The following is a 27873-nucleotide window of genomic DNA, read 5'->3' as shown; positions in this document are numbered from 1 at the left end:
GGTTACGGCGCTCCATGTAAGCTTTCCCTGCAAGCATCTTACACCCTGCAGTTATGTGCTGGATTGTCTCAGGGGCCTCGTTGCATAGTCTGCACCTGGGGTCTTGTCTGATGTGGTAGATCTGGGCCTGCTCCTGTGCAGCCATGATTAGAGCCTCTGTGCTGTCCTTCAGTCTGGCTTTGTCTAGCCCTTGGTAGGATTTCCTATATATATATATATATAGATGTATGTATATATATGAAGAAGGATCATTGCAAAAATCATTACAAAGTCCATTTTGGCAGAAGAAACACTTTTCCAAAGTTTTTCTCTTCTTTTTTGTCAGCAAAATCTTTTATAACCAATCTCAACTGTATGTAATGTATGCATGTTCAGATATGTGAAGAATAAAGAACTTTCCTCTAAAATATCTGCTGTCAGCTGTATTATCCTCTGATCTTCAGACCTGGACGATTCCTCCCCCCAGGGTTCCTTAAGGCTCTGGATGTCGTGTTGTTAACACAGATGCAATATTGCATTGAAATCAGGAGCAGTTCCCCTGGAAGGACAGACCAGACCTAGACCCTGATAAAGTCTATTCAGCGGTTCTGGAGAGGAGCGTTCATTGGATAGTCAAACAATGGCTTCAGGAGGAGCAGTGTGGTCACCACTGTCCTGGACGGTGCATGTGAGGTTTTCCAACCAGTCTAGGCGTGCTTTGAATAGTTAGAAACCACGTCCCTCTGGGGATCCTGTGTCGGGTATTCTGGCAGTTTGGGAAACCAGCCCCTTTGAGAAGGGCTGTTAGGTCTCAGTATGACCAGTGTCTGAGCTTGGACTCCATTGCCGACAATAAGCCAGAATCATTTCTAGAGACAGTTGGACTCTGCTAAGGTTGCTCTTTGTCCCTGATTGTTTTCATAACATTTATAGACAGAATTTCTAGGCACAGGTGTTAAGGGGGCCGGTTTTTGTTGGCCTTTTAATTGTCTTCCTTTTGCAGATGATGTGGTTCAGTTGGCTTGATCAGGTCATGATCTACAGATGGCTCTAGAGCTGCTCACAGCAAAGTGTGAAGCAGCGCCACCAATCCAAGACCATCGTGTTCAGCCAATAAGGGTAGAGTGCCTTCTCCGGGTCGGGGAAGATATACAAAATAATATCCCATAAAATAAATCAATGCACAATTAAAATAAGTATATGTGACAAATGTATCATTTAACTAATGCATTATTAAAATATTACTCAATTTAATCATAAAAGTCCTACTAAAAGATTAAATCTGTTTAAATTATTAATTAAAAAGACAAAAGTTTATTTAAAACGGCTGCAAATACATCACTTTATCCATCCATCCATCTTCTGGCACGCTTAATCCCAAGCAGGGCCACAAGGGATGCTGGTGCCTATCTCCAGCTGTCAACAGGTGAGAGGCGGGGTCCACCCTGGACAGGTCGCCAGTCCATTGCAGGGCAACACAGAGACAAACAACCATTCACACACACTCACACTTAAGGATAATTAAGACAAGCCAGTTAACCTAACATTCATTTTTTAGACTGGGGGAGGAAGCCGGAGTACCCGGAGAGAACCCACGCATGCTCAGGAAGAACATAACACCATGCAGAAAGACCCTGGGTCGGGAATTAAGCAGCAGTGCTACCCACTGTGCCACTGAGCAGCCCTACATCACTTTATATCTAAGAATGATATTTGTACCCTCTTCTGTATAATAGCAAAAAGATAAATAAATGATAAATTAATAAAAAAAAAACATATCTTAAAACATTTTTTTTACATATTTTTCTCATTTCCGGGTTGCATTTCCCCCAATATTCACACTTACAAAATTTTTTTTTTTTTGCTTGCAACAATAATTACAACAAATTTCACTCCACTCCTTGGGAGCTTTTATTTTCCTTTCTTAGCACTGCTTCCTTTCACATCCGTCACTTTGTTTGTGGATTTAGGTCTAATCGAATAGATGCTTTTATTGTGAAGTATCAAATGGGCGGAAGTTTGGTTGTTTTTCCTGGTGAGGTCACACTGTTGTCACTGAGACTTTGTAGTCAAAGCTTTTTTGACAGCAAAATGAACTTTGACGGCGCTCCAATGTCCTGTTATTGAAGTTCCTCTGAACCTTGAGCTGGTTTGGTTTTTTTCTCTGGGATTAGAGCTGAAAGAAGCAGAAAAATGCAGCTTTGACAACTCCAGTCCTCCCTGGAGCTGATTGATTGGCTAAACGGCTGCTTAGCCTCTGCACAGTAAGTCTTTGTTTTACCGAAGCAGAAAGGCCGTTTTTGGCTTTATATTTACATTATCACCTTTATTATCGACACATCCTCTTTACTACCGTCAACTGGTCCCTGACTCTGCCCCTGAAGGCACAGACAAGCTAGCGAACTAACGCCCGAGAGTTAGTTAGCCTGCTGGCTAACTAGCATCAGCTAACAGCCTGGTAAAAATAACATCATCAAATCAGGTTTCTGTTAAACAATCTTCTTCTCTTTGATTGCAGACTCGGTATACATCTCATCGTGGGCAATCAGTTGTCATTATAATCATCATCATTTAGAACAGTTAAAGGATAATTTAGTTTATAAACAGCCACTTTGTTGGTTTCATTGTTTATTCATCAATCTCTGACATTAACCAGTTAAATCGTTTAATATTTGTTGTTGGGTCCAAACTACAGAGCTAAGCTTCAGTTTTACGGCCATCCATTGGATTTATAAAAAACAAAGCAGAAATTTAAACTGAATATTTAGTATCAAATGTATCAATTGCTTAAGAAAGAAAACAACACATTGATTATTTCATAACTGTGAGGGAAGTGTATCCACATATTCATCCTAAATATGCTGCTTCTTATTCTTAATTATTTTTATCTAACTAATTAGCATTTTGCTCTTAACTATAATAATTTTTTGCTTTCCACACTGTTGTAGTGTTGTTGTTATAATAGTGATCACTGTAGGAGGTGTATTCCTCATGCTCTGTGTGCTTTTAATCCTTGTGTTATCCACACATGTTAATCTCTGCCCCTTTGTTTTCTTTTTTTTGTCTGCAGTTCAAAATCACAAGGTCAAAGGTTAAAAAGCTAAACTACAGAACAGGACAGCTCAGAACTCAGTTCCTTCTTTCGTAATTGATCAATTGTCAGATGTGTCAAGTAACAAAGTACAAATACTTTGTTGCTGTACTTAAGTACACTTTTTAGGTATCTATACTTTACTCCATTACTTATTTTTCTTCCTACTTCTGACTTCTACTCATTACATTTTTACTAAAGTATCTGTACTTTCTATTCCTTATATTTTAAAACAAACGTTACTCGTTACTCTTAGCTTCGGTTTTATGTTCATAAATATTTATTTCACGTCATATGCTCCATCCAATGCAGATCATTGGCTCCATCCACATCTAGTGAAAACTAGTGTAATTGGATGATTCATATAAAGCAAACACTCATTGGTTAGCTAAAGGAAATCATCACAAGCAAGCAGGTGTTCTTCAAACTGTAAACATGAATTGTCTATGCCATGCTACAATGTCGGATTTAGAAAAATATGTTGAAATGTCTGAAAGGTCGGACACAGGCGAGAGCGTATCAGGAGATGGAGACCAACAAGACCTCCCTCATCCTTGGCCCTATCTCAAAGAATTTTTAAAAATAGTCCAAAAATTTAGCTTTCAATTCATATAGTGGCATCTGTATGTTTTTTTTTAAAGGTTACTTTATCTTTTTATACTTTAAGTCATTTTTGGAGCACATACTTTTTCACTTTTACTTGAGTGAACAGGTCATGTTGATATATAGTATCTATACTTCTACTTAAGTAACAAATGTGTGTACTTTTGACACCACTGTCAAGTGGCAACAGACTTTTAAAAACCCTCAAAATCCCATGTGGTTTCATGGTAATGACAAATAAAAACAAAACAAAAAAAATTGTGAAAATACACTGGCATATATTATACTGTCAAATACTGGAATGGTTGGTGTTGACTATTAAAATTGTAATTTTCCGTAAAGTATGGACAGTATACTTAGACTTAGCCAAACTTTTTTTTATCATTTTGTATACACTGAGTGTATACAGAACAAAATTACGTTGCTTATAGCTTATAACTAACTATAGAAATGAGCATTACCATTAGAAAGTGCAACAAATATCAGAATGTAAACAGTGTAGGAGAAAAGGAAACCAATTTAGAAAATGTTGCAAGAGGGCATTGATATAGAAAGGTTCAGTGCAGTGCAAAATAAATACGGTGCAAAATGCAGTATACCATTGAGTTGTGTCCTATTTAAAAGGATTATAAAAGTTTCAGCCACATTGGTAGTGCAAAATAATGTTGCAGGTGTGATGCAGAGTCCAGTTTAGAGTTCAACGGTTCAACAGTCTGATGGCCTCAGGGAAAAAGCTTTTGCAGAACCTGCTGGTCCTGCAGCGAATGCTGCGAAGCCGCTTCCCAGAGGGCAGTAACTACTTCTTATCTTAACAAATGTATTTTAGTGGATTCATACATTTGTATTTGTCAGAATTTTCTCTTTTTTCCTCCACACAGCCGTATGCTTCTATTCATATATAATTCAATCACATAATTTCCCATATTTAATGAATGTCAAGTAAAACGCAGCAAATAGTGTCTGATTATATTCAGCTCATATCACAACAGCATCCTGTCAGCTGGAGTCACTATTATAGTCTTCTCCGTTTCCTGTAACGGTTTGAAAACCTACCGTTTAATTTAGCACTTCTTAAATAAACCCTAAGGAAAAACCACGTGGCTCTATTTAACCCTGGCTTGAATTTAAAAGGTGAAATGAGATCTTTGTCTTATAATATTTGCTGCTGCCATCAACACCTTTATTTATAGATGTTTGTTTATAGATGTTGGAGATCGGCCAGTTTTTCAGTGTAGTCCTGTTTCTCTGACTGTGACTGACTGGATGTGCTCTCTTCATCCTCTGGCATGGGAGCTGGCTCGGAGCTCGTCTGCCTGGCTGTGTGTTTCCTGGACGGGGCCGCCTTTTACGGCTGCTTTCTGTATCTCTGCTTCTGTCTCCTTGAACCCCAGTCAGCCTCAGCAGATGGCCGCTCACACTGAGTCTGGTTCTGCTGGAGTTTCTTCCTGTTAAAAGGGAGTTTTTCCTCTCCACTGTCGCTACAAGCATGCTTAGTGTGAGGAATTGCCTTAGAGTCAATGAGTCGATGCAATCAACTGGTTTTCATAGATAGAAAACTTTGAATCAATATGATTGGATGATCTGGTGAACTGGAAAGTACCCTGAGATGACATGTGTTGTGAATTGGCTCTATGAAAATAAACTGAATTTAAGTAATTTTGTCTCTTTCTCTGTGGTGTTTCAGCAGAACATCTGCAGGTGCAGCAGCAATATGACTAAGAGAAGCCCATCTCTTCAGCTGGTTAAAAGGTACGTCCAGGGTCTGACAGATCGGAGATCACATTTATTGACAGTGTTCTTGATGTTAACATCAACCTAGGCTCATTTTTTATGATTAAAACAAACCAGAAATAGCTGCATGATCTACTGGAGGGGAAACTCAGCTGTTGTTCACATTCAGGTTTTGACAACTTAAAGTTAGTCATTGAACTAGACTCTAAAAATTAGATTTCAGACATGTCGTTGCGGTTGGAAATGCCACGTTTTCCGGCATAAACACAACCTCTGGTTGGAGTTGAACTAAATGGCAAATGAATTAACCTTAAAATGAAGTAAAGCTGTGTGTGTGCGGTCCTTTCCGGAAGGTAATCGTCTCTAGTGAATGTTTTATTGAAAGTAACCCTGGGCCAGTCCATTAGAAGAAAACTAGCCTTTAGAACATAATAAAATGCTCTGGCTTTCAGCAGTTTTAAAATGATTTAAACTAACTTGAAGACTAAAAGAAAAAACACAACAGATTCCAAACAGCCATAACTTTATTTATCAGTTGTCATTTTAGTTGATTTTACAGGACTTTTCAGTAGTAAGACAATTGAAAGAGCTGTACAGGGAAAAAGATAACTTTAAACATAGTAAATTAGTCTGAAATGTTGAATATAAACAACATTAATGAAATATAATAGTAAGACAGATCTGACTCACTATTTGGCAGAAAAATGGTTGTTTTCATCTCTTGCCTGCCCTTAATGAATAAAAATAAACCCTTTTGAAGGACTTATAACATGTTTACAGATCCATTAATAGATCTAGGAGGGATGAACGATATAATCAACATGCCATCGGCGAGGCTAACTTTAAAACTAAATATCAACATCGGCCATTACATATTATAGCTAGCGGATCTATATAAGGCACCTTTTTTCCTAAAAAACATGTAAGGATTAAGCTGGCAGCTCCAGGAGGTTACACCAAACTGCTGCATGGGTCTGATGTAGCAGCTTTGATGTTTTTCAACGCTTTAGAAACAGATGGGAGAAAAAACAGATCTATACTAAAGTAAGTTATCCTTAAAAGTGAATTTGCCTGTAATTAGAGAAGAGAAATGAGATGATCTGCCAATGGAATGCAAATTGCCGTTTTACTTTGATATTAACGCTAAGCTTGTAGATGATTCACCCTGGCTTTCAGTTTTTGAAAGCTTGCTTCTCTAGAGTCCATTGTCTCAGGATTTTACTGGAACCACTGTGTGAAAAAGTGCTTACTTCTGCTTGCATACATGGATCTATATGCTAGCTACAACTCTAGCTTTCTGTGTGGCGACAGACTACCTTTAACAGTTCCACAAACACAAGACAGACCACCTTTAACCTCCACAAAAATGACTGGAGGAAGAAATTTAGGGTCTAACTCGTGTTAAAGGTATAGAGGACAATTTTTTATTTCCAAATGGATCATCTAAATAAGTGGTCCTCCTAATTACCAATCATTCTGGTGATATGTTTACATAAGGCCTATCTACGTGTTCGTCCCGTTAGCTATATTTTTCTGCTCATGCGCACTATTAGGCGTATATCTTAGGTGAGCTACGGTTTCAGTCATTGAAGCTCACCTTTCTCAATGTGGTTCTCTGAAAATGGCCGAGGCTCATTAAAGAAAAAGTGTCTACGAAGTGCCTGAGAAGAAGAGAAAGGCCTCAGAAGAGGCAGATATATCCCAGAATGCTTTGCATGGAGAGCTCTCCTCGCAAAGCATTGTGGGATTTACTGTCACAACTGCGACTAATAACAAAAATGACGCAGGCACTGCGCAATGAATGAGGAGTTACATGACCAACGGGGAACAAAAAGCAGGGATCATCTTTCCAAATGATCAGTTAACTGACTTTACTATAAAGTTCACTATATAGTCCCCACTCTATATAGTGATTGAGGGATTTAGAGGTTAGGGTGGACATTTGGGCACAGTAAGCTTGTATGAGCTATGAGAACTGCAACTTTTAAACAGAGCGTGCGGAGGAGAAACGGGCTTGTGCACGCTCTTGCGCGCTTATTTTCTTTAAAGTGGGGAGGGCGGGTCTTATTCATGAACAACACCTTTAAATATAGTGTGATTAAAGAATTCAAGTGCTTCTGCGATTTGGACATTGCGTTTTGGTAATTGCGATTATATTGTAAATGCAGGTAAATCCCAGCCCTAGTTACATCAAGCCTGTAATATATTTTGGTTCTATTCAGTAATTCCTAGACTAAAAGCAGTATTTAAAGTCTAAAGGTTGGTTTATACTCAGAAACCAGGTTGTCTGCGTGTGTTTCGCAGTTAACGCACCTATGCCCCGCCCCTTCCACAGACACTCTGGTGCACCTCTCTTTTTGTTGTTGTATTTGACCGCAGACAATGCCGCAGACAGAAGGCCCCTGATTGGTCAAATCTACATCCGCTCGACACTATGCATATTTCCTGTTTGGTACCTCACCGGCTTGCTTTGTTTGTATGACCGCCATTGTGGAAAACGACTCGTGAAGATGGACCAGCTAGAAGAGCGAGGTGCACAAGAGCGCTGAGACCCTTTTTCCACCTGGATCCCCACTCATTTTGGCCCTTATGTCCCGCCGTTATCGCACAAGCTTGCGTTTTTTCCACTCCCTCACCGACTCGGCCGTATCTAGACACCACAGCTAGTTCCTGATTGTCTGTCTTGCGTTGTGGCATTGAATAACATAGCGCAGACCACGCTTCAATATTGGGCATAAATCAAAAATATCTGCGACAAGCTCACTGCGACACATTGCTGGGAAAGGATAACCAGCCCTTAACCCTAATGATTTTTGCTCATATCATATATGATGTATTTCCTTACTTTTTTTGACACAATGAAAAAACCACATATTAGTTCTCTGCTTTAACATCCACAATGCTTTGCTCCATCGCATTCACTGTCACATGACCAAACCTGAAACAAAAGCACCAAATATATAAAGACCAAAACGTACGAGTCTTTGCTCCTGGCTCCAGAGGAGGGTCTGCCCCCTGAAGGGAAGAGCATGTGATCAGGAAAACACGATTTGGAAATAATCCAATCCGTCAACCTTAACCTTAATCAACCTTAAAGGAAAATAATTGATCATTTTAAAACACAATCTGAGAAAACAGCAAAGTTTACCTCAAAGCCTTTTTTGAAATAAGAATTTTTAACAAAGTTCAAATGCTCATTGGTTATGGAAAAGGGTTTTAAGATTACTTCTGAGCTGTTTGAAGTAGAGTTAGAGGCACTGAAGGTTTATTCACAATTGCAAAAACAATCAAGGCAAATTTCCATCATGAATCATCCCACAGCTACTCAAGTGGCTCCAAAAAGCCTGTCGTCAGACTCCAGAGTCTTGTTTAAGCCGGGCGTACACTGTGCGATTATTTTCAATCTTTGCATGCAGATGCTGGTCACACTGTATGACTAAACCAAAGTGTTCAGTAGTACAATGTGAGTACACAGCTCACGATTTATGTTCGGCCCGATGCTCTGATGCGATCTACCTGCTCACACTGTATGACTAAAAACCACGTTGGACTCAGCTCCAGATGGAGCTGCTCTAACACGTCTATACAGAAGCCAAACGAGTAGAAGAGGAACATAAAGCTCACTAGAGTGGCTATTACGGTCTGTCAATTTAACTGACAGAACTGCATTTCACTCGCACCTGCCATGCTGCTGTGTTTACATCTGAGAGGAAGAAGAAGAAGAATCCTTCTTTGTGCCCCGAGCGATTTGCCCATGAACAAGTTTGATTTTTCTCCCGACCTCATGAATCCTGATCAGGAGATGGTCGTGAGAGGCTAATTGCCCCTCGTTACCCCCTTTACACTACACGACTACCGACGCACGATCAGGCTGAAAGTCGGCCCGATCGAAAGATTCTTGCATGCCTCGAAAATCGCCCCGAAAATCGCACAGTGTACGCCAGGCTTTAGAGACAAGCCCAGCACGCACAAAATTGCAACACATTGCCATGGAACCACCCCACCCCCTGCATAAAGAACTTTCTCACACTTCAACATTGAGGCAAAACAACTTCAGTTCATCAAGGACATTTCCTGTTAGGTTCATATATCTTCCACTATCCAGATAAACATTTCACAACATGGCAAGACGGAGCCTTAAGCTCCTTAGAGGGCATGTTATGTATATATCACCCTTGTCTAGAGTAAGGAGGTAACTGCTCTCTATCATCTCTACCTTAAACATTCCAGCATAGAGCCTGGTACAAGATTTCTCTAAACTCACTCTTATTTGGCCAAGAAAAGGCACAATCTAAATCTTTCATCTCACAAATAGGCCGAGGAAAAACATGGTTTCACATTAGCTTGAGATAATTAAGCTTCTGTTTCATCTTCCAAAGCGAACAGCTGAATGTTTCCTTTCTGAAACGGAACAGGATGCTGAACCATCACTGCAGAGGGAACCCCGACCTCCATGAGGAGCTGCAGATCCAGGCTGCAGTCGCAGCGGGGGACATCTGCACCGTCAGGAGGATGCTGGAGCAGGGGTACTCGCCCAAGATACGGGACGCCAACGGGTGGACGCTGCTGCACTTCTCCGCCGCCAAAGGAAAAGAGCGATGTGTCCGCGTTTTCCTGGAGCATGGAGGTCAGAACTTATAATTGTTTGGTTTAGTAGATTTGAGCACAGAGGAGGGGACTGGTGCAATTCTGCCCCCTACTGGTAAGCCTGTGGTTACTGTGTAGTTACAGGGTGAGACCCAACCAGAAGGTTTCTGCAGGCAACTAAATGTGTTTGATGGTTTTCTGTCCTGTTAGTCCTGAAGGAAAATAACCTTCTACAGTTTGTTCTGTTTTTGAAAAGAAACATAAAAGCTTCAGTAATTAAATAAACAGCACTTGGAGCAGAAGTTCCCAAACTTATGATCTATTATGTTGCTTATAATAAACGTTTCCAGATACTGTGACAAAAAAAAACAAAAAAAAAAACACCAAGCAAACAAATGAGACGTCATTCAGGTGTGTAATGGAGGCTGAGTCCTGGACCAACAGCCCTGCTTACTAACACTGAGTATCGGCATCATTAACATATTGAAGACTAGTGATTTAGAGGAAGTATTTGCTAACCAAAGGCTTTTAGTAAATATGATCCATGTTTTTGAGGCCATTTTTGACTTTTTTTTCACTTTTAACAACATTTTATTTACACAATTAAAAAATTGATGTACATCAAGTGTCAGCTAAAAATCATTAAATGAGGAGCTTGTTAAAATATAGTTCTCCACCTGACACAGTCCATAAAATGTTGTTAAAACCCCACAACTGAGTAAATGGCCATCTTTACTTCGCTTAATTTAAAAGTCGGGCCTTTGGCTTCTTCCTTCTGTTCTGGGAAACTCCTCCTATAAAAAGACTGTTTGTAAAGACCGTCCCAAAAAGACTAAAAACACAAATTAAAAGGCTAAACTAGGGCTGGGGGATAATCCAATAATGATATATATCGATCGATAGACGTGTGGCGCAATAGAAAGAAAGAGTGTCGATAAAGGTCCCATAAAGAAACGCAGTTTTCCTTCCTTCTCATTGTAGCCTATCATGTAGGTTGATGCTAGTCACTACTTCCTCCCAACCAATCACAATCGCGGACCCAGGCACGCCATCACAAAGCGCCGCCCTCTCAAACCACAACACAGAGCACATGAAGATGTTGCAGCAAGGAGAGGCGGAGGAAATTGTTCCAAAGAAGGGTTTCTGTAGTTCGCCAGTTTGGCAGTATTTCGGGCATGGCAAGTCGGACAAAAAACAAACCATAGTCATCTGTAAAATGTGTCGGGAACCAGTGAAAACGAAGTCTGGTAACACAACCAACTTGTTTTATCATCAGGAGTACGAGCTGTGTAGGCCCCGGCGCGGCTTTGCATCATCCTCTGAAGAATCTTCGGGAATTTTAATAACATAACTCAGGTCTCTTAAGTTATTTTTCTTTAAAACAATTCTGTTATGGTTAAAAAAGTTGGTTAAATAAAGATTTAATTGGAAGTCTGTGTTTTTGTTCTTTATTAAAATTAAATCATTTAGCAATATCATAAAATGTCCAGGCAGAGCTGCACATAAAATATGGTTTCAAATCTTTTCAATAATTATCGGTATAGATCAATATGCATTTTTTTTTTACGATAAGCTTTTTTTCTATATCGTCCAGCCCTAGGCTAAACATTGCCTTTGGTCTTGTTCATTCCATAAAAACATGGAATGTGTTTTCAGACGGACCGCATTTAATCTGGGTGTTTTAAACATTCGTTTAATATTAATAACAGATAAAAACGAGTTTGTGGCGATGGCGCCGTGTAAAATTCTCCATTTGTGGAACGAAGGAAAAGAGAGAGAAAGAAAAGCAGGGAGGGAGGAAAGGAAACAAATAATATCAATCAATCAATACTGTCTCTCGGGTCAGGATGAATCAGAGGAAGATCAGGTGTGGCGATGAGAATGCTCCCAGAGGGAGACCAACTAGCTGAAGCGCTGTGGGTCGTCACCTTTGAACAAAGAAATGTTGATGAGGTGTTTTGGTCTGGTGGGTCAGCTGCCAGCTAAGGCTTCTGGTTTTACTGGTTTAACAGAAAGCAGCACAGCTGCAGATCTAAACAGGTGATGCTTTTAAAGGGGCGGCATCCTCAGATCAGACTGTATCTCATTTGTTCTCTCCTTCTGCTCCGTACAGCCGACCCCACGGTGAAGGACTTCATCGGCGGCTTCACTGCTCTTCACTATGCAGCCATGCACGGCAGGGCCCGCATCGCCCGACTGATGCTAGAGTCCGAGTACCGGGGCGACATCATAAACGCTAAAAGCAACGACGGCTGGACGCCGCTACACGTGGCGGCCCACTACGGCCGCGACTCCTTCGTACGCCTCCTCCTGGAGTTCAGGGCTGAGGTGGACCCGCTCAGCGACAAAGGCACCACGCCGCTGCAGCTGGCCATCATCCGCGAGCGCTCCAGCTGCGTGCGGATCCTGCTGGACCACAGCGCCAACATTGACATTCAGAACGGCTTCCTGCTGCGCTACGCCGTCATCAAAGGAAACCATTCCTACTGCCGCATGTTCCTGCAGAGGGGAGCGGACACAAACCTCGGCCGTCTAGAAGATGGACAGACTCCGCTGCACCTGTCAGCCCTCAGGGATGATGTGCTGTGTGCTCAGATGCTCTACACGTACGGCGCCAACACCAACACCAGGAACTACGAAGGCCAGACCCCGGTAGCTGTGTCTGTTAGTATGTCTGGAATAAGCCGGCCCTGTCTGGACTTCCTGCAGGAAGTCACCAGTAAGTCTGCTTTAAATTTCATCTAGATGTTCCTTCTGGCTGAAAATGATCAGATTTTGGAGTCTAACAGATAATCTGCAGAAGGAGCAAGAGATTAGGATGATGGAAGGGAGGTTCTTAAACCACAGAGACATTGAGCTGAATTATCAAAACATCAGAAGAAACAAGAAACAGGCTGGTCAGAAATTAAAACAAAGGTTTTATCACTTCAGGATTCTGTTCAGTGTTGAGAAGGATGGAAAAAAAACTTTTTTTTTTTTTTATTGGCTGCCAATTTACATTATTCTTAACAGGTTTTACTGGATTTAGAAGGAAAATTTTAGGAAACAGATAAGTAAGTTTTTTTTTTTTTATTTAACTAAACAAGCCTCATGGAGATTAAGATCTTTTTTAATTAGAGTCCTGGCCAAGACAGCAGAAGACTAGATTGTTAAACATGTTTAAAGTAGTCAAATGAAATAGAAATAAATTGGCTTTTTAAGCATTTACTGACAGGTGTTACTGTGTTTAAAGGAATAGTACACCCAAAACATGATTAGCCTTCATTTTCTACTCACCCCCATGCTGAACAACACTCTGGAGTACTTTTTTGATAGCTCAAATGCATCTGGAGATCTGGGAGGCTTCTTGCTGTCTGCTGACATTCAAATAATGGAGGTCTATGGTGCCCGAGACAGAAAGGTCCATAAAAGTCCACAAAAAACGTGTCAGTATTCCTCCATACTGCTCGTCCAATGTATTCCAAGTGTCCTGAGTGGGTAGCATCCAGAATTTACTATAGGATTTCCTGAAAGCGCGAGCCTGTGTTACGCCCCTGAAAATGGGGAGGAATAAAAACAATGAGAAGAGATGTTTCCTCAGCGAGAACTTTTACTCTAATGAGGAAAAGACCGCGGCATCTCCAGGCATGTGGGCGGAGACAGACAGCGTCATGTCTAGTTCAAGATCGCCTCGTAAACTGTAAATTCACACATCTTAATCACAAATTACACAATCAGGAAGAAAATAAACCATGTAAGGCAAACCACTTTTTAGCGTTTTAACCCTTTTTAAATCAGATGATTTTCCAGATTACCCACTTTTGATTTCTCTTCTTAATGTATTACCGTTTTTTTTAAATAATGAATTCAATAAATTCTCTTATGGTCTAATTGATAATATCTACTATTTTAACTTATCACACTCTCCCCTCCAAAATAAATGTCGTCCCGACATGAAAACAATCAAATCAAACAGTCTCTTTTGAATTTGGATTAAAAATCCTTTTCTACAGACTGATTCTTTTACAGAGGACCAGGATCTCAGTTCAAAAACAACCAACAGTTGTCCTTAACAGTCCATATCTGTTGATTTCCCACTGTATAATCAGTCCATAAACACCATTTCCATATACCCTCGATCAACAGTCCATAAATGTCAATGATCTAGAGGAATAGTCTGTGGAGCAGGCCATGAATCGTCTATGGTGACGCTCTGCACACTGTTCATAGTTCTTGGTAATATGCCAATGCTGTAGATTCCTGCTCCTGCTCCAGTTTATACATACTTACAAGGTGGTTGCCAGTAGTATGGGTGTAGCGATGGAATCCAGGGGACTAATCCTAACCCAGAATGGACAGGTGACAACTGTGGTGGTGGCTGAATACTGTAGCAGGAAGGGACACCAAGCTGATCGTAGGTCATACGCGTTGGTGGGCGTCTCTGTCTTGGTGGCAACTGGTATGTTGGCTCCTCAGGTTCGGCAGCAGTATTTGATGCAGGAGGGGCCTGTGGTGAGTGATCGGGCAGAGTCACAGCAGGTATGTTTCCTTCTTCATCCAGCATGTTTTTAACAGGTGTGTTGAGCTCCTCCTGCTGCTCTCCAACAAAAGAATGTACCGGTGGCGTAGCAGGGACTGAAACACTCATTTTTACAGGTGGAGGTCTATAGTCAGGATCCATATCTGGTTGAGCACTGCTCTCTTTTGATTCTGCTGGAAATAAGGGGGCTTGAAGTGGCTTATAATGAAGGCCATACTCATCCCCACTATCTTCATCAGACTCTTGTGGTTCAGATGCATGGTGGTACCTCTCTCTTTCCTTGCCTTTGTCATTTTTAGTTACTTCTAGCTGTGTCTCTAATGGTAAGTAGTCACAGGACATAAGCAAGTTCCTGTGCAGGATCCTGGAACGTCCTTTACCCTTTTCTGGTCGCACTTCATAAATCGGCATGTCAGGTCCCATTTGTCTAACCACTGTGTGGATTGTGTCCTCCCAGTAGTTACGGAGTTTCCCTGGGCCTCCTCTTGGTGTCAGGTTTTTAATCAGGACGCGTTCACCAGACTGTAGCACAGAACTCCTGATTTTTGTGTCATACTGTCTTTTACTCCTTTGAGCAGCCTTTTGAGCATGGTCATTTGCAATAGCATATGCTTCTTCCATTCCCTGTTTCCATTTCTCTACATACTCTCGCTGGTTGCTGAAACTTGAGTCCGCATACAAGCCAAAAAGCATATCAACTGGAAGCCTTGGTGATCTACCGAACAGAAGGTAAAATGGTGAATAACCTGTGACTTCACAGCGGGTGCAGTTATAGGCATACACCAGTTTGTTCAGAGATTCCTTCCAGTTTGATTTCTGTGTCTCAGTCAGTGTCTTAAGCATTTGTAACAATGTCCTATTCATTCGCTCCACTTTACCATTTCCCATGGGGTGATAGGGTGTCGTCCTAGACCCAGCCATGTCACTTAGTTTTTTTAACTGAGAGAACAGCTGGTTTTCAAACTCTCCCCCTTGATCGTGGTGGATACGGGTGGGGAACCCAAACTTCAGGGCAAAGTCATTGAAGATGAGATTTGCAGCAGTTTTTCCTGACTTTGACGTGGTGGCATAAGCTTGTGCAAAGCGCGTGAAATGATCAACGATTACAAGGATGTACTCATATCCCCCCTTGCATCTGTCAAGGTGGAGAAAGTCAATACAGACCAGTTCAAAGGGCTGTGTTGTCACAATATTGGTTAGGGGAGCTCTTGTTTCATGGCATGGCTTTTTCTGCTTGAGGCAAGTACAGGCTCTAGTCACATAGTGTTCAATGTCAGAATGCATATACGGCCAAAAGAAGCGATCACGTACCAGAGAAACTGTGCGGTCTACACCCTGATGTCCCATGTTATTGTGCAGTTCTTCAAGCACTGTTTGTTTGTATTGCTCTGGTAGGACCAATTGCTTACGAGAACTTATGGCCCGGTATAAAATACCATCACTTCCTAATGTTAGTTTGTCCCATTCTCTAAAAAGACATCTTGTCTCCGGGCGGAGTGCTTTTATTTCCTGTGGTGACGGTTTTGAATCCGACTGTTTACAAACAAGCACAGGGTGGATGACAGGGTCAGACATTTGCGCCTCTCCTAGCTGATCTTTCGGTATGGGGTTGACTGATGCAGGGGCTTCATCATCTTCGACTGAGACTGACATGCAAACAGCAGAAATTGACCAATTTACATTAGACTCTTCCTGTACCTCAACCGCCTGGATCATGGCGGTGATAGTATCAGGTAGAAGCTCCTTACAACATTCGCTTATCAGTGACTCTACATCCAGCGGCATCCTTGACAAGGCATCTGCATCACCATTCGCTCTCCCTGATCTGTACTTTATTGTAAAGTGAAAATCAGCCAGCTCTGCAACACATCTGGAGGTGGTCGCATTCAGTTTTGCTGTAGACAAGATGTAGGTTAGTGGGTTGTTGTCGCTATACACAGTAAAGGTTGGTGCGTAGTATAGGTAATCTCGAAACTTCTCTGTGATTGCCCATTTTAGTGCTAGAAATTCGAGCTTGCCTGCATGGTAGTGATAATTCTTCTCCGCTGCTGTTAAGGTGCGAGAGCCGTAAGCAATGACTCTAAGTTTGCCATCTTGGTGCTGATACAATACTGCTCCCAAGCCTTGGTGGTATGCGTCAGTGTGTACAATGAATGGCTGACTAAAATTAGGGAAACCCAACACTGGTGGGTGAAGCAAACAATCAATCAACCATTCCAGTGCCTGTTGGTGTTCATCGGTCCATGTGATTGGCTTAGTTGAGGGCACGACATGACTTATTTTTTTACTTTTAGTTTTCTTTGGCTTGTAACAAACTTGATCTGTATCTGCTTTAAGGAGGTCATACAGACAGTTGGCCTTCCTGGAAAAATCTTTGATGTACTGTCTGTAATAGGTGAGTAGACCAAGCATTTTCCTGAGCTGGCCCACTGTTTTTGGTCTGATGTCTTTCAAAGCTCTAACTGCTTCAAAATCTGCGGGATCAACCCTGCTGCCCTCTGCTGAGATGATTCTGCCCAAATAACGGACTTCAGGTTTGAAGAGGTTACACTTACTTGGCTTGAGTTTGATGCCATGCTCTCTGAGGCATTGCAGCACTTTTCTTACATCGTGCACATGACTGTCAAAGGTTTTACTGAAAACCAGAGTGTCATCCAGATAGGGAATACAGATATTATCCCGGAGTCCTTCCAAACACTCCTCCATGCAACGCTGAAAGGCCGCAGGGGCGTTCATGAGGCCGAATGGCATACGTATCCATTCATAAAGTCCCCATGGGGTAACAAAAGCTGTTAGTGGTCTGCTTTCTTCAGAGATGAATCCCTGGTGGTAAGTTTTTCCTTGGTCTAGGAGAGAGAACCATGAATTACCACCCAAACCATCCATGATGTCTTGGACCCTAGGTATAGGCTGGCGGTCAGGATGGGTCTTCCGGTTCAGATCCCTATAGTCGATACACAACCTGAGGGTGCCATCCTTCTTCCTGACACACACGACAGGGGAAGAGTAGGAAGAATTTGACTTCCTTATCCAGCCTTGTGCTATTAGATCATGGAGGTAGCCCTTCATCTCCTGGTACAGAGGCTTAGGCACTGCTGAGTAGGTGCGTTTGACTGGTTCATTGTCTTTGAGGGATATAGTCATTTGTAATCTTTCGATACAGCCAATATCATTTTCTGATCTGGAGAAGGAATAGCACTCTTCTCTAAGCATTTGTTTAACTACCTGTCTCTGATTCTCAGTCAAGTGACTAACATCTACAGGTGGGTCCCACTGTTCGGTAGAATCACATGAGTTTTGGATGCTGGTATGGTTTACTGAGGCATGTGTTGCAGGTTTTTCAAAAATCTGGGCCGGCCACAAAGTGGTTATGTTTTGTAATGTGCCAATTTCTGTGCGCCCTGGCAAAACAATGTCATGATCTGTTGGGTTAGAAACATCAATGGTGATAACTGGGAAAACCCCTTTCTTTACTTGAACTAACGTGTCATAAAACTCCAGATCATCTGGCCATCTGGGGTGTATGTCTGGTTGGAATAACATAGTCATGTCCTCTTTAAAGGGCAGGGCAGCTACACGGCACTCAATCTGAATGCTGCAGTGTTTTGTGACTGTAACCTTATCTTTCTTAGTTTTCACTGTGTACTCGTCAATCTGCTCTGCGCTAACTGCCTGTATAAATGCTCTTACCTTGTTTCTTTTGAGACTGGGGAACGTTTTTCTCACTGCCTGTACCTTTTTGCCTTCTCTGTTTTTGCAAGGATGTGTTCAATCACATTAAAACCTATGATGGGATGAGACAAACGACAGCCTTTCATCACCAGCACTGGAATGATCAATTCCTTTGTTTTATCGGTTTCAGGGGCAAGTTGGAAAGTTATTTCAATCCATCCCAGATAAGGCATTTCAGTTCCATTTGCTGCAGTCAATGTTAGATCATTTGGTGAGTCCAGAATTTCTGAAACATCTCTCAGCCTTTCATTTGGTAAGTGCTGCTCCTTCCACCTTTCATCAATTATTGACACTTGAGAGCCTGTGTCCCATAAAGCTTGGAGTTGATGACCATTCAGGTAGCATTCGACCAGACACTGCCTGCCAACTAGCGATGTGACTTTACGAGGGTGGACGACTTGAACTGGGGGGGGGTAAATATTGGGTGTTTTTCTCCCTGTAGTCCTTTTGTTCACTCTCACTGTTATTGGTCATGTGAGTGCATTTTCTCTTATGTTCCTCCCAGTGTTGTTTTTGGCATGATCTGGAACAATACAGTGCCTTTTTACAGGATGAGCAAATTTTTTGTGTCCCTAGTGAACCTCCATTGCCACAATTTACACATTTTTGGGACCTTTCACTGGCTATGGTTAACACTCGTCCCGCAGGGGTAACCACTTCCCGTTTAAAGGAGCCTCTCTTGATTGTCTCATTGGTCTGGTTCTGCACCCTGCCTGGAAATGTTCTCCACTCCCACATCGGTAGCAATGCATGCAACGTTCATCTGTGCCAGCCTGTTGGCAACCAAAACACTTCCTTGGAGTATATGCAGGGCGGTTAGGGCGCAGGTGAGGTGCATACTGAGGCTGCATTGTTGCAGGTGCTTGAGGCTGGCTGTAGTTGTGATAATATAGCTGTTGTGGTGGTACAGGTGGCTGTGGCTGAAACATAGGCTGCTGTAATGTCTCCTTAATCTGAGCTATCTCTGCGGAAATGCCTTGTAGAGACGCAACACCTGTTTTAAGTTCTGCTAATTCTGTTAACAGTTCAGGGGGTACCTTTACTTTGGCTTCCTGCACATGGCTCTTTGCAGGGGGCTTTTCCTCTGACTGGACGACACTTGCGCTTGTAACTGGGTGTGGAGCACTAAACCTCTTCTTGTTCCTTCTTTCTGTCTCATTAGCGCAGGCAATGTTTAACTTCTCAAGCAAAAGCTCATCTGCCGTCTTAGTGTCTACCAAGAGGGGCTGCATATCTATCCTAATACTGTCATTCTGGAGTCCCGTAAGTATGGTATGTAAACACATACGCTGGACAAGAGCTGGATCATACCTAAGCCCTGATTCTGACTCTTGGGATGCAAACAGTACTTTTTGCCTTAGGTCCAAAACTCTCATGAGAAAACTTTGAGGGGTTTCTTTGCTATGTTGTGCTTCAGAAGCAAGCTGCTTATAAAGCTCTGTAGCACTCTTCTCTTGGAAATGGGACCGCAAAATGCGCCTTAGTGTGGGAAGTGATAGGTGAGCTTTTCCCTCTAAGTAACTGCGCAGCTGTGAACCGGGGGAGATAGCCCTGATTACTGCATCTGTGATTTCAATCTCAGGATAACCCCTACTTAGCCCATTTTCTATCTGATGAGCAAGGCTAGAAAATGTTAGTTTATCTCTCTGGCCTGGTTCACCAATTTGACCAGAAATCTTAAAGTCTTTGCGCCAGTATGAGCCTGCATGTGACTGAGCACTGGGTGGGAAGGGCTGGCTTACTTGCTGACTGACAGTGCTGTGGGGCTGGTGCACATCATTATCAGCGGTGGCATTTACTGAGGTAACCTGATCAAGTCCCACTTCCTGCCTCTTATTTGTTCCTCCTGGTACCTTTGTTTCACTAGCTGGTTCTGTTTGTTGTGTCCCATTTTCCATTCCACTGAGCACACATGTAAGTTTGTCTTTCAGTAGCAACCACCTCGACATTCCCTCGTCTTCAAGAGATGCTACTTCCTCTCCCTCAAGACACTTCATAATATGAGTTAACAGTGATATGCGGGATTTTCCTTTAACATCTTCCCTTTGACTACCAGATATGTTGAGAAAATCACAAACTTCCAGTAAACTGTCTTTAGTCAGGGTGTGCAACTCTCCTACTACCTCCTCTTGTAGCTCTTCCAGTGGCATCATGTTAACTTTGAAGCAGATGATCTTTTGTGTACCTGATATCTTTCTGGGTTTAGTGGGGGGGATTTTGCAGATTCAGAATTCAGTAACCAGGCTGTGGCAACTGGACATCTGGACAGCAATCCCAGCGGTGCCTCCAAAATGTTACGCCCCTGAAAATGGGGAGGAATAAAAACAATGAGAAGAGATGTTTCCTCAGCGAGAACTTTTACTCTAATGAGGAAAAGACCGCGGCATCTCCAGGCATGTGGGCGGAGACAGACAGCGTCATGTCTAGTTCAAGATCGCCTCGTAAACTGTAAATTCACACATCTTAATCACAAATTACACAATCAGGAAGAAAATAAACCATGTAAGGCAAACCACTTTTTAGCGTTTTAACCCTTTTTAAATCAGATGATTTTCCAGATTACCCACTTTTGATTTCTCTTCTTAATGTATTACCGTTTTTTTTAAATAATGAATTCAATAAATTCTCTTATGGTCTAATTGATAATATCTACTATTTTAACTTATCACACCTGCATGTTCACGACGCTACGGAAACCGCGGCAGACCAAACCGGATGAAAATGCACATTCAGCTCGGCAAAGAACTCATGCTCTTCCTCAACACTGAAGTCCTCAGACATTTTTCTTTCGTTGTTTCTTTCTTTGCACAGGTAAACAGCACATTTCTTCTTCTACGCTTGCATTATTGGCAGAGCAGACGCTGAATGCGCACTTTCATCTGGTTTGGTCTGCCGGCTTCCGTAGCGTTGTGAACGTGCAGGCTCGCGCTTTCAGGAAATCCTATACACTACTGTTTATGCTCTAAAAACATTCTAAATGACTTCGTTTCGAGTAAATTCTGGACGCTACCCACTCAGGACAATTGGAATACATTGGACGAGCAGTATGGAGGAATATTGACACGTTTTTTGTGGACTTTTTATGGACCTTTCTGTCTCGGGCGCTATGGACCTCCATTATTTGAATGTCAGCAGACAGCAAGAAGCCTCCCAGATCTCCAGATGCATTTGAGATATCAAAAAAGTACTCCAGAGTGTTGTTCAGCATGGGGGTGAGTAGAAAATGAAGGCTAATCATGTTTTGGGTGTACTATTCCTTTAAGTATTCCGGCATCAGTTTGACATGTCATAGTTTATTTGTATTGATTACTCCATGACCTAGTTTTAAAGTTTATTATTAGCAACGCTGGGGAAAAAAATCTAGAAATAAGTAAAAATTTCTTAAAGAGAAATGCCGTTTTTTTTTTTTTTTTTTTTTTTTTTTTTTTTTTACATTAGGCCCTTGATTTTACATTATTACATCATGTTCTACTCACTATTAGTTTTGTGTCATTTGGAGCCGTTCTGAAGATATTCCATTAGGTTATATCCAAGTAACGTCTTCATATGGGCAACGAGTTGAAGGCACAAACTAAACTGTTCATAATTTATCATTTATGGTATGCCAGCATTCATAACATGTAGGCGAATCACTGTCCCCCAGATATGCGCGGTTATATTTTTTATAATTATATCTTTCAAAAACAAAGCGGAGTGTGTATGACATTATCCCCGCACCGGACTGGAGTTGTGACAGGCAGCCCGGGCCACAGGCGGCTACGCTCTACCCCTTCTATTCATTCGCCGAACTAATCTGAATCCTTCAATTTCATTCTCCACAGCGAGATCATCTGTGGTAGTAGCACTAGACATCTTCCAGGCATGTGAGTAAAACTAGCAGCAGTTTAGCGGACAGGATGAATGAATGAATGAATGAATGGTAGCCGGCACGCGGATTACATCATACATGTTTTTAAAAGATATAAATATAGAAAATATAACTGTGGATGTCTGGGGGACAGTGATACGCCTACATGTTATGATTTATGTTTTGTTTTTTTTTGCCCATATGCGACCTAGATCTGATGTTTTCATTGCAGTCTGAACAACACAGATCCGATTTGTTCCAATGCGACCCAGGCCGCTTGGCTCTGTGGTCCTGAATCCGATACGAATCTGATCTTTTCCAATGCGACTTGTGTCTGAACGGCCAGGTCGCATTCATCGCTTGTAGAAGTGGCAAGAAAAACAAGAACTGAGGCAGAACTGATCTAGTACCATGTTAGCGCGGTTCGATTGTGTCTGGAGCGATCGGGTTCAGTTTTCCCGGAGAGGTGGGGTACACCCTGGACAGGTCACCAGTCTATTGCAGGGCTGTCCATCAGCAATCTTTATAATTTTTCAAGAACAGTTAAAAGGAAATAATTTAAAAAGAATTGAAGATAAATCATGTTCGATTAGTTCCAGTCAATAGGACAGTCATAATGTCTGTCGACGGATAACAGCCCCATCTAAAGTAATCCACCCGGTCTCCTTTTATCATTAAAAAGACCCAAACAGAAGGGGTCTCGCTATGAAGTGCAGGGAGGAGTCCATCCCCAGGATCAGAGGACAATATCAGCTTCTGCGTTAGACGTAACAATGGCTGCATTCCTCCACGGCCGCCTGATCTTTGATATCAGAGATAACAAAGGGCTGAGCGCTGTTTCAGACGGGGCCTTTCAGGGACCCCTGATCTTCAGCCGGATCACATATCTACAGGGTTACTGATTACACCTCAGCTCCTGACATGAAAGGGACGCTGCACCTCCCACTGACGGGCGCACTGCTCTGTCCAGCCGCTGTACGTCTTCGCTCTGCTCCCTTTCAGGCTTACATGGCAGATAAAACTGTGTGAAATGGGACTGTACATTTATTTTAGTGCTATACCCAAAATGATTTACATCAGAAAATGAATACATTAAGTCTAGAATTTAGTTGGGGAATAAGATTTATTCAAATGAAGTCTACCCTAATCAATAATCGATGAAGCTTCTTTAAAGTCGTAAGGAAATCATATTTAAATGTCAAATCATTCTGGCTTAAACATGTATATAAATGTACTCTTTATCAGATGATATTGTCCCATAATTCTGAAAATTTCTGTTTTTAAAAAACAGAAATTAAAATCTGTGGGGTTTTTTCATTATCTTATGCAGGCCAGTTAGTTGTACGTCAGCCTGAACACCTAAATTCAGCCCAACATACATCGTCATCTGTCAATCAAATTTTTTCGTGTTTCAGCTAATATATGCGATGGTTGAAATAAGAATCTTTGCAGAGTAGTGGTGACCGTTACAGGTGTATAGTTGGGAGGGCGAGTTGTTGGCCTTTCCTCAATTCACAAGAACGTGAGTACGGACTTGTGTCCTCGCCAAGTATGTTCTTGAGAAGAACAAAGGAAAGTGTGGACTCTGGGAGAACGGGAGCACGCAGCATAAATCTGGGTCAACTGGATGACATCACCACACGCTCAGCTCGTCTGGAGCTGCATTTCACCTCCTCCTTAATAGTCTCTAGATAATAATATATTATTACTTTTTTCATTTAGTGAATAATTACCACATATCAAACCAACATTTTGCTAAATAAAAAAAAATTTTTGCATCAGAGCCAGCGGTCCTTCACACAAGGCTATGCAGAGAGAGGGCTGCTGCAGACGGGCTAACGTTAGCCCTGGCTGCTGGTTGCCGCGGTCCTCTCAACTTCGGAACATTTTTATTTAAATTACGCAACAAATCAGTAAATGGGCCATATACTGATGCTTACAATTATAATGTTCTCACCTCAAATTATCTTAAAATGTCCTTTTATTGAACAATAGCAACAGAAAAGAGAACTTTTAACATAATACTCTAAGCTCTGTGAAGCGCTCCTATCCATAGCGTTCCTTGACAGTGTCATTTCTACCGTAAGTCACCAATTTAGTGCTATTTGGTCCCAATGGAATTTCCCATTGGGAACCTACTAGCACTAAGTTGCTAACTGGTTAGCAAGATGCTCTCGACAAATCGGCCGCAACTAAACATGCTTGCCAACCTTCCGCCACAACAATCCCGCCCCCTTGATAAACGACCAATCACATTCACTTTATGCACTCGTGTAAAGTCGTTCACCCATCAGGAGAATTTGGAAATGCAAATTTTGGAACGGCCGCTTCCCTACGACTTTAATGACATGACAACAATTAATGCTTCTTATATTTGCTGGGTGTCTCTATATATCTTTCATTTTAATTATTTAAAATATCAGGTCTCCTTACCATCACCCTAATCTTCTCTTTCAGATTAAAGTGGAGAGCAGCAAATAAAGCAACACTGCTTAATGTTAAGCCACTAGGGGCACTAGACCTGGAAGGTTTAGTGCCCCTAGTGGAAGGCCAAAGCCAGTACTACAGTGTAGCTAACGAAAAAACCCCGAGGGTTCTGGTAGCAGACCAGTTTTGTCCAGCAGCCTGAGTTAAGGCCAGAACACACTGAATCTGGTTTTGCGTCTGATCCGAACAGAAAACCATGTTGGACAAGGTTTTAGCATTTAGTGCTCATTGAAAGTCAATGGGGACGATCACACCCGACATTATTTTACACAAAAGGACTGCAAAGATCCGACTGAGATAGACGCCAGGTTTATTTTAGTTTGATTACGCAGCAATTCAGCTGTAATTCCATGGGTCTGACAGGAAGTGAGATGCGGTTACAAAGTAAAACACATCCACTTTGAGGGAAAATACTGTATTTTCACGACTATAAGGCGCATATAAACGTCTTTTTTTTTCCCTCAAAATGTGCGGCGCCCCCTATAGTGCGGTGCGCCCTATGTGTGTTGTTACTGTGGACGTTGTTGAGACCACCATGAGAACGTTAAAGGGGGAAGTGTGGGCGTGGATTGTGTATAAAAGAACAGGTATGTGCTTTATGCAGAACTCCTCATCTCCTCATTGAGGAGATGATGAAAGAGTGGCTGAGGGAGGTGAATGTAAGGAGACCAGGTGGTTTTTTTCCACGCATCACCATCGTTGTTAATCTGTGACTCCATGCGTGCCCATCTCACAGCCGATGTGAAAAACATGGTGAAACAAGTGAACGCTGTGCTTGCTGTTACTGCAGGAGGTCTGACAAAGGAACTTCAACCGCTCGACATCGGTGTGAACCGGCCGTTAATGCTGCTTTCACACCGGACGCAGCAGGCGCAGCAGAAGCAACGAGTTTACATGTAAAGTCAATGGTTGAAGCGCGTCAAGACGCAGCAAAAGGTCCCGCAGCACGTTTTGAGCAGCAGGCTCAGCGCGTCTGAGCAGCTGGAGCAGCGCGTCGGGAGCGTTTAAGCATCTGACGCGCTTGACGCGCCGCAAACGCGCTGCCGCTGCTCAAGATGGACGCTGCTCGACAATCCGCATCAACCAATCAGAGAAGCTGATCTGGGAGCTGACAGCGAGACAGACACATCGCTGATGATACAGAGCGCTGTGATCGCTCCTCTGAAACAGTTTATTAACGCCTAAATTAACTTAAAATGTTGAAACCTGCCTACAGATTGGCTTTTATTATCCTGGTGCCTGTATATTTTCAATATACAGGTCCCTCTCAAAATATTAGCATGTTGTGATAAAATTCATTATTTTGCATAATGTAATGATAAAACTTGACCATTCATATATTTTAGATTCATTGCACATTAACTTTTAAATGACTGCATGTTGTTCGACAACAGTGTCTAATTTCACTTGCGTTGCTTCTCCAGTTAATATGGTAAAGTCCCCCGGAGCCTCTGGCACCAGGCTACATGTGATCCAATGAGCTGCTGTCAGTCTGGGTTGCTGCTGCTGCTACTTTTAGACACAGCAGGCAAACATGTGGCAAGCCGGGCGATGGGAAAGGAGGAGAAGATGAGAAAAAGAGAGCTGAGAAAGTGTGGACTGCTGGAAGAACTGTGGTGAACTGGTGAAAGAAAAGTGAAATGGTGCTCAAAGATGACCCTGAACATTTAGAGGATGTTTGGCTCAACCTGCTGCTGTGAAGCAGGATTCTCCACCATGAACAGAATCAAAAATAAATATGGATCCAGGCTCTAAATGAGCTCCTTGATATGTGCTTTAGAATGGCTTAGTCTCCATTCAAACCCAGGTTTAAAGCCTTGAAGGGCAGCATAAAGCCCACTGCCAACATTAGGACAGAAAAAAGAAAGAAAAATAACAAACAGTCAGTTCAGGTGTTTTATAAAATTTGTGAATCAGGAAATTGTCTATAAACCAAACTGAATACGGTAATTGTTTTTCTCTACTTCTAAACACTTTAGATTTTAAAATGGAAAAAAATTCCTTTTTTTTTTTTTTTTTGTGTATATATTTTTTTATTTAAAAAAATTAATGTATAACATGGATGCATAAACACCTAATTTTATTTCAGTTATAAATTCTGTTGAAAGTAACAGATTATAATTAAAAATGTCTCCAAACCTTTACTGGTTGATGATTTTCTTTATTGCTCTAAAGCATATCTGGCTCCTGATGATAACAGCCTGTTTTCCTTTTTCAGGGCAACCTCGAAGTCTCCAAGACCTGTGTCGAATAAAAATCCGTCACTGCATCGGCCTTCAGAGCTTGAAATTCCTGGAGGATCTTCCCATTGCAAAAGTTATGAAAGACTATTTAAAACATAAGTTTGACAGTTTGTGAAGCAACAAAAGGACGAAGCGACGGTGACGGACTCTCTGTCAGACTATGCAAGCATTACGATTCAGCTCTACGAGAAGGATCCTCTGCTGTGTTCTGTACGTGCTGAAGAAGATTTAGTCCAATCTGATTTCTTTTCCTTATCGATGCTCTATTAAGCCTTATTTAACTTATTGCAGTTTCTGACAATTTTTAGTAGGCACTTTTTTTTTTTTTTAGGACTGAAACCTAATTTGACTGCATTTGGCATTGTTCCCATAGTAATCACATTAACTTTTTATTACTTTGTTATAACCCCACTGGTAAAAGTTGAGAAATGGAGCATGGGCATGATGCCATTAGGATTTTCTGATTATTTTTCTCAATGTCCGAAATATGAAAGGTAGCTTTTTTTTCTTTTATTTTTTTTTATATATATATATACTTCAAGACTTTAACAGAAAATCAACAAAGATCCTGAGAACAAAAACCAGGATTCCTGCTCTGGTCCAACAGGAGTTTAAAATCTTAATCTCATTTAGTCTGTGGAGGAATCTGGTCCCAAACACCGGAGGACTAGCAGAAGAGGAACAGTCCTTAAAAGTCTGTGGAACGATTAAAAGAAGTGTAACAGACATTAAAAAGTCTTTAAAGGCTTTGGAGTAAAAATCAATAAAAGGTGTGAATGACTCTGACAATAATTTTTACTAAGAAAATGTTGGTAGTTGTTGAAATACTGTATGTACAAACTTGTCTTTTCTGGGGGTTTTGGTGCGTGTTCTTTTTTTTATTTTTATATCATCCTGAATCTCAGCTGAAAGGCCTTCTGAGGAAACCGTTTAGATTTGTTCTTTTCTAGTTTGGGATTACCGTATGTGAAGAGGTGATGTGTAGTTAGAAACCTACCTGAATTTGGTAAATCCTTCATGACTTCGACAGAAATTGAAGGAATTAAGTTTGAAT

At 41.7% G+C, this 27873-nt stretch overlaps 1 protein-coding gene across 4 annotated transcripts; it reads left to right on the top strand.

Annotated features, from left to right (window-relative positions):
- The first annotated feature begins 1991 nt into the window (after positions 1–1991).
- On the top strand, positions 1992–27337 carry asb7 (ankyrin repeat and SOCS box containing 7). Of its 4 annotated transcripts, none has more exons than XM_038306843.1 (5): positions 1992–2243; positions 5361–5422; positions 9820–10031; positions 12105–12710; positions 26795–27337. In XM_038306843.1, exons 2-5 carry the CDS (start codon positions 5385–5387, stop codon positions 26932–26934), a joined length of 996 nt encoding a protein of 331 aa, XP_038162771.1. In that variant the 5' UTR covers positions 1992–2243; positions 5361–5384; the 3' UTR covers positions 26935–27337. The 4 variants fall into 4 exon arrangements, with proteins under 4 accessions (XP_038162771.1, XP_038162769.1, XP_038162770.1 ...); XM_038306841.1 differs by having other exon boundaries at positions 9784–10031; XM_038306842.1 differs by having other exon boundaries at positions 5358–5422.
- The last annotated feature ends 536 nt before the right edge of the window (positions 27338–27873 follow it).

This window comes from Cyprinodon tularosa, unplaced genomic scaffold (genome assembly GCF_016077235.1).
Source record: "Cyprinodon tularosa strain WSP-4 unplaced genomic scaffold, ASM1607723v1 ctg593, whole genome shotgun sequence".
NCBI lineage: Eukaryota > Metazoa > Chordata > Actinopteri > Cyprinodontiformes > Cyprinodontidae > Cyprinodon > Cyprinodon tularosa.
Note: the sequence above shows the minus strand (reverse complement) of the source record. Positions and strands in the feature narration are given on the sequence as shown.

What these genes read in the sequence shown, in the direction of transcription:
- asb7 (XM_038306841.1), top strand. Translation starts at nt 5,385, where the DNA reads ATGACTAAGAGAAGCCCATCTCTTCAGCTGGTTAAAAG. An exon ending in TCTCTTCAGCTGGTTAAAAG is followed by an intron (nt 5,423 to 9,783) that starts GTACGTCCAGGG and finishes CATCTTCCAAAG; the next exon opens with CGAACAGCTGAATGTTTCCT. An exon ending in CGTTTTCCTGGAGCATGGAG is followed by an intron (nt 10,032 to 12,104) that starts GTCAGAACTTAT and finishes TGCTCCGTACAG; the next exon opens with CCGACCCCACGGTGAAGGAC.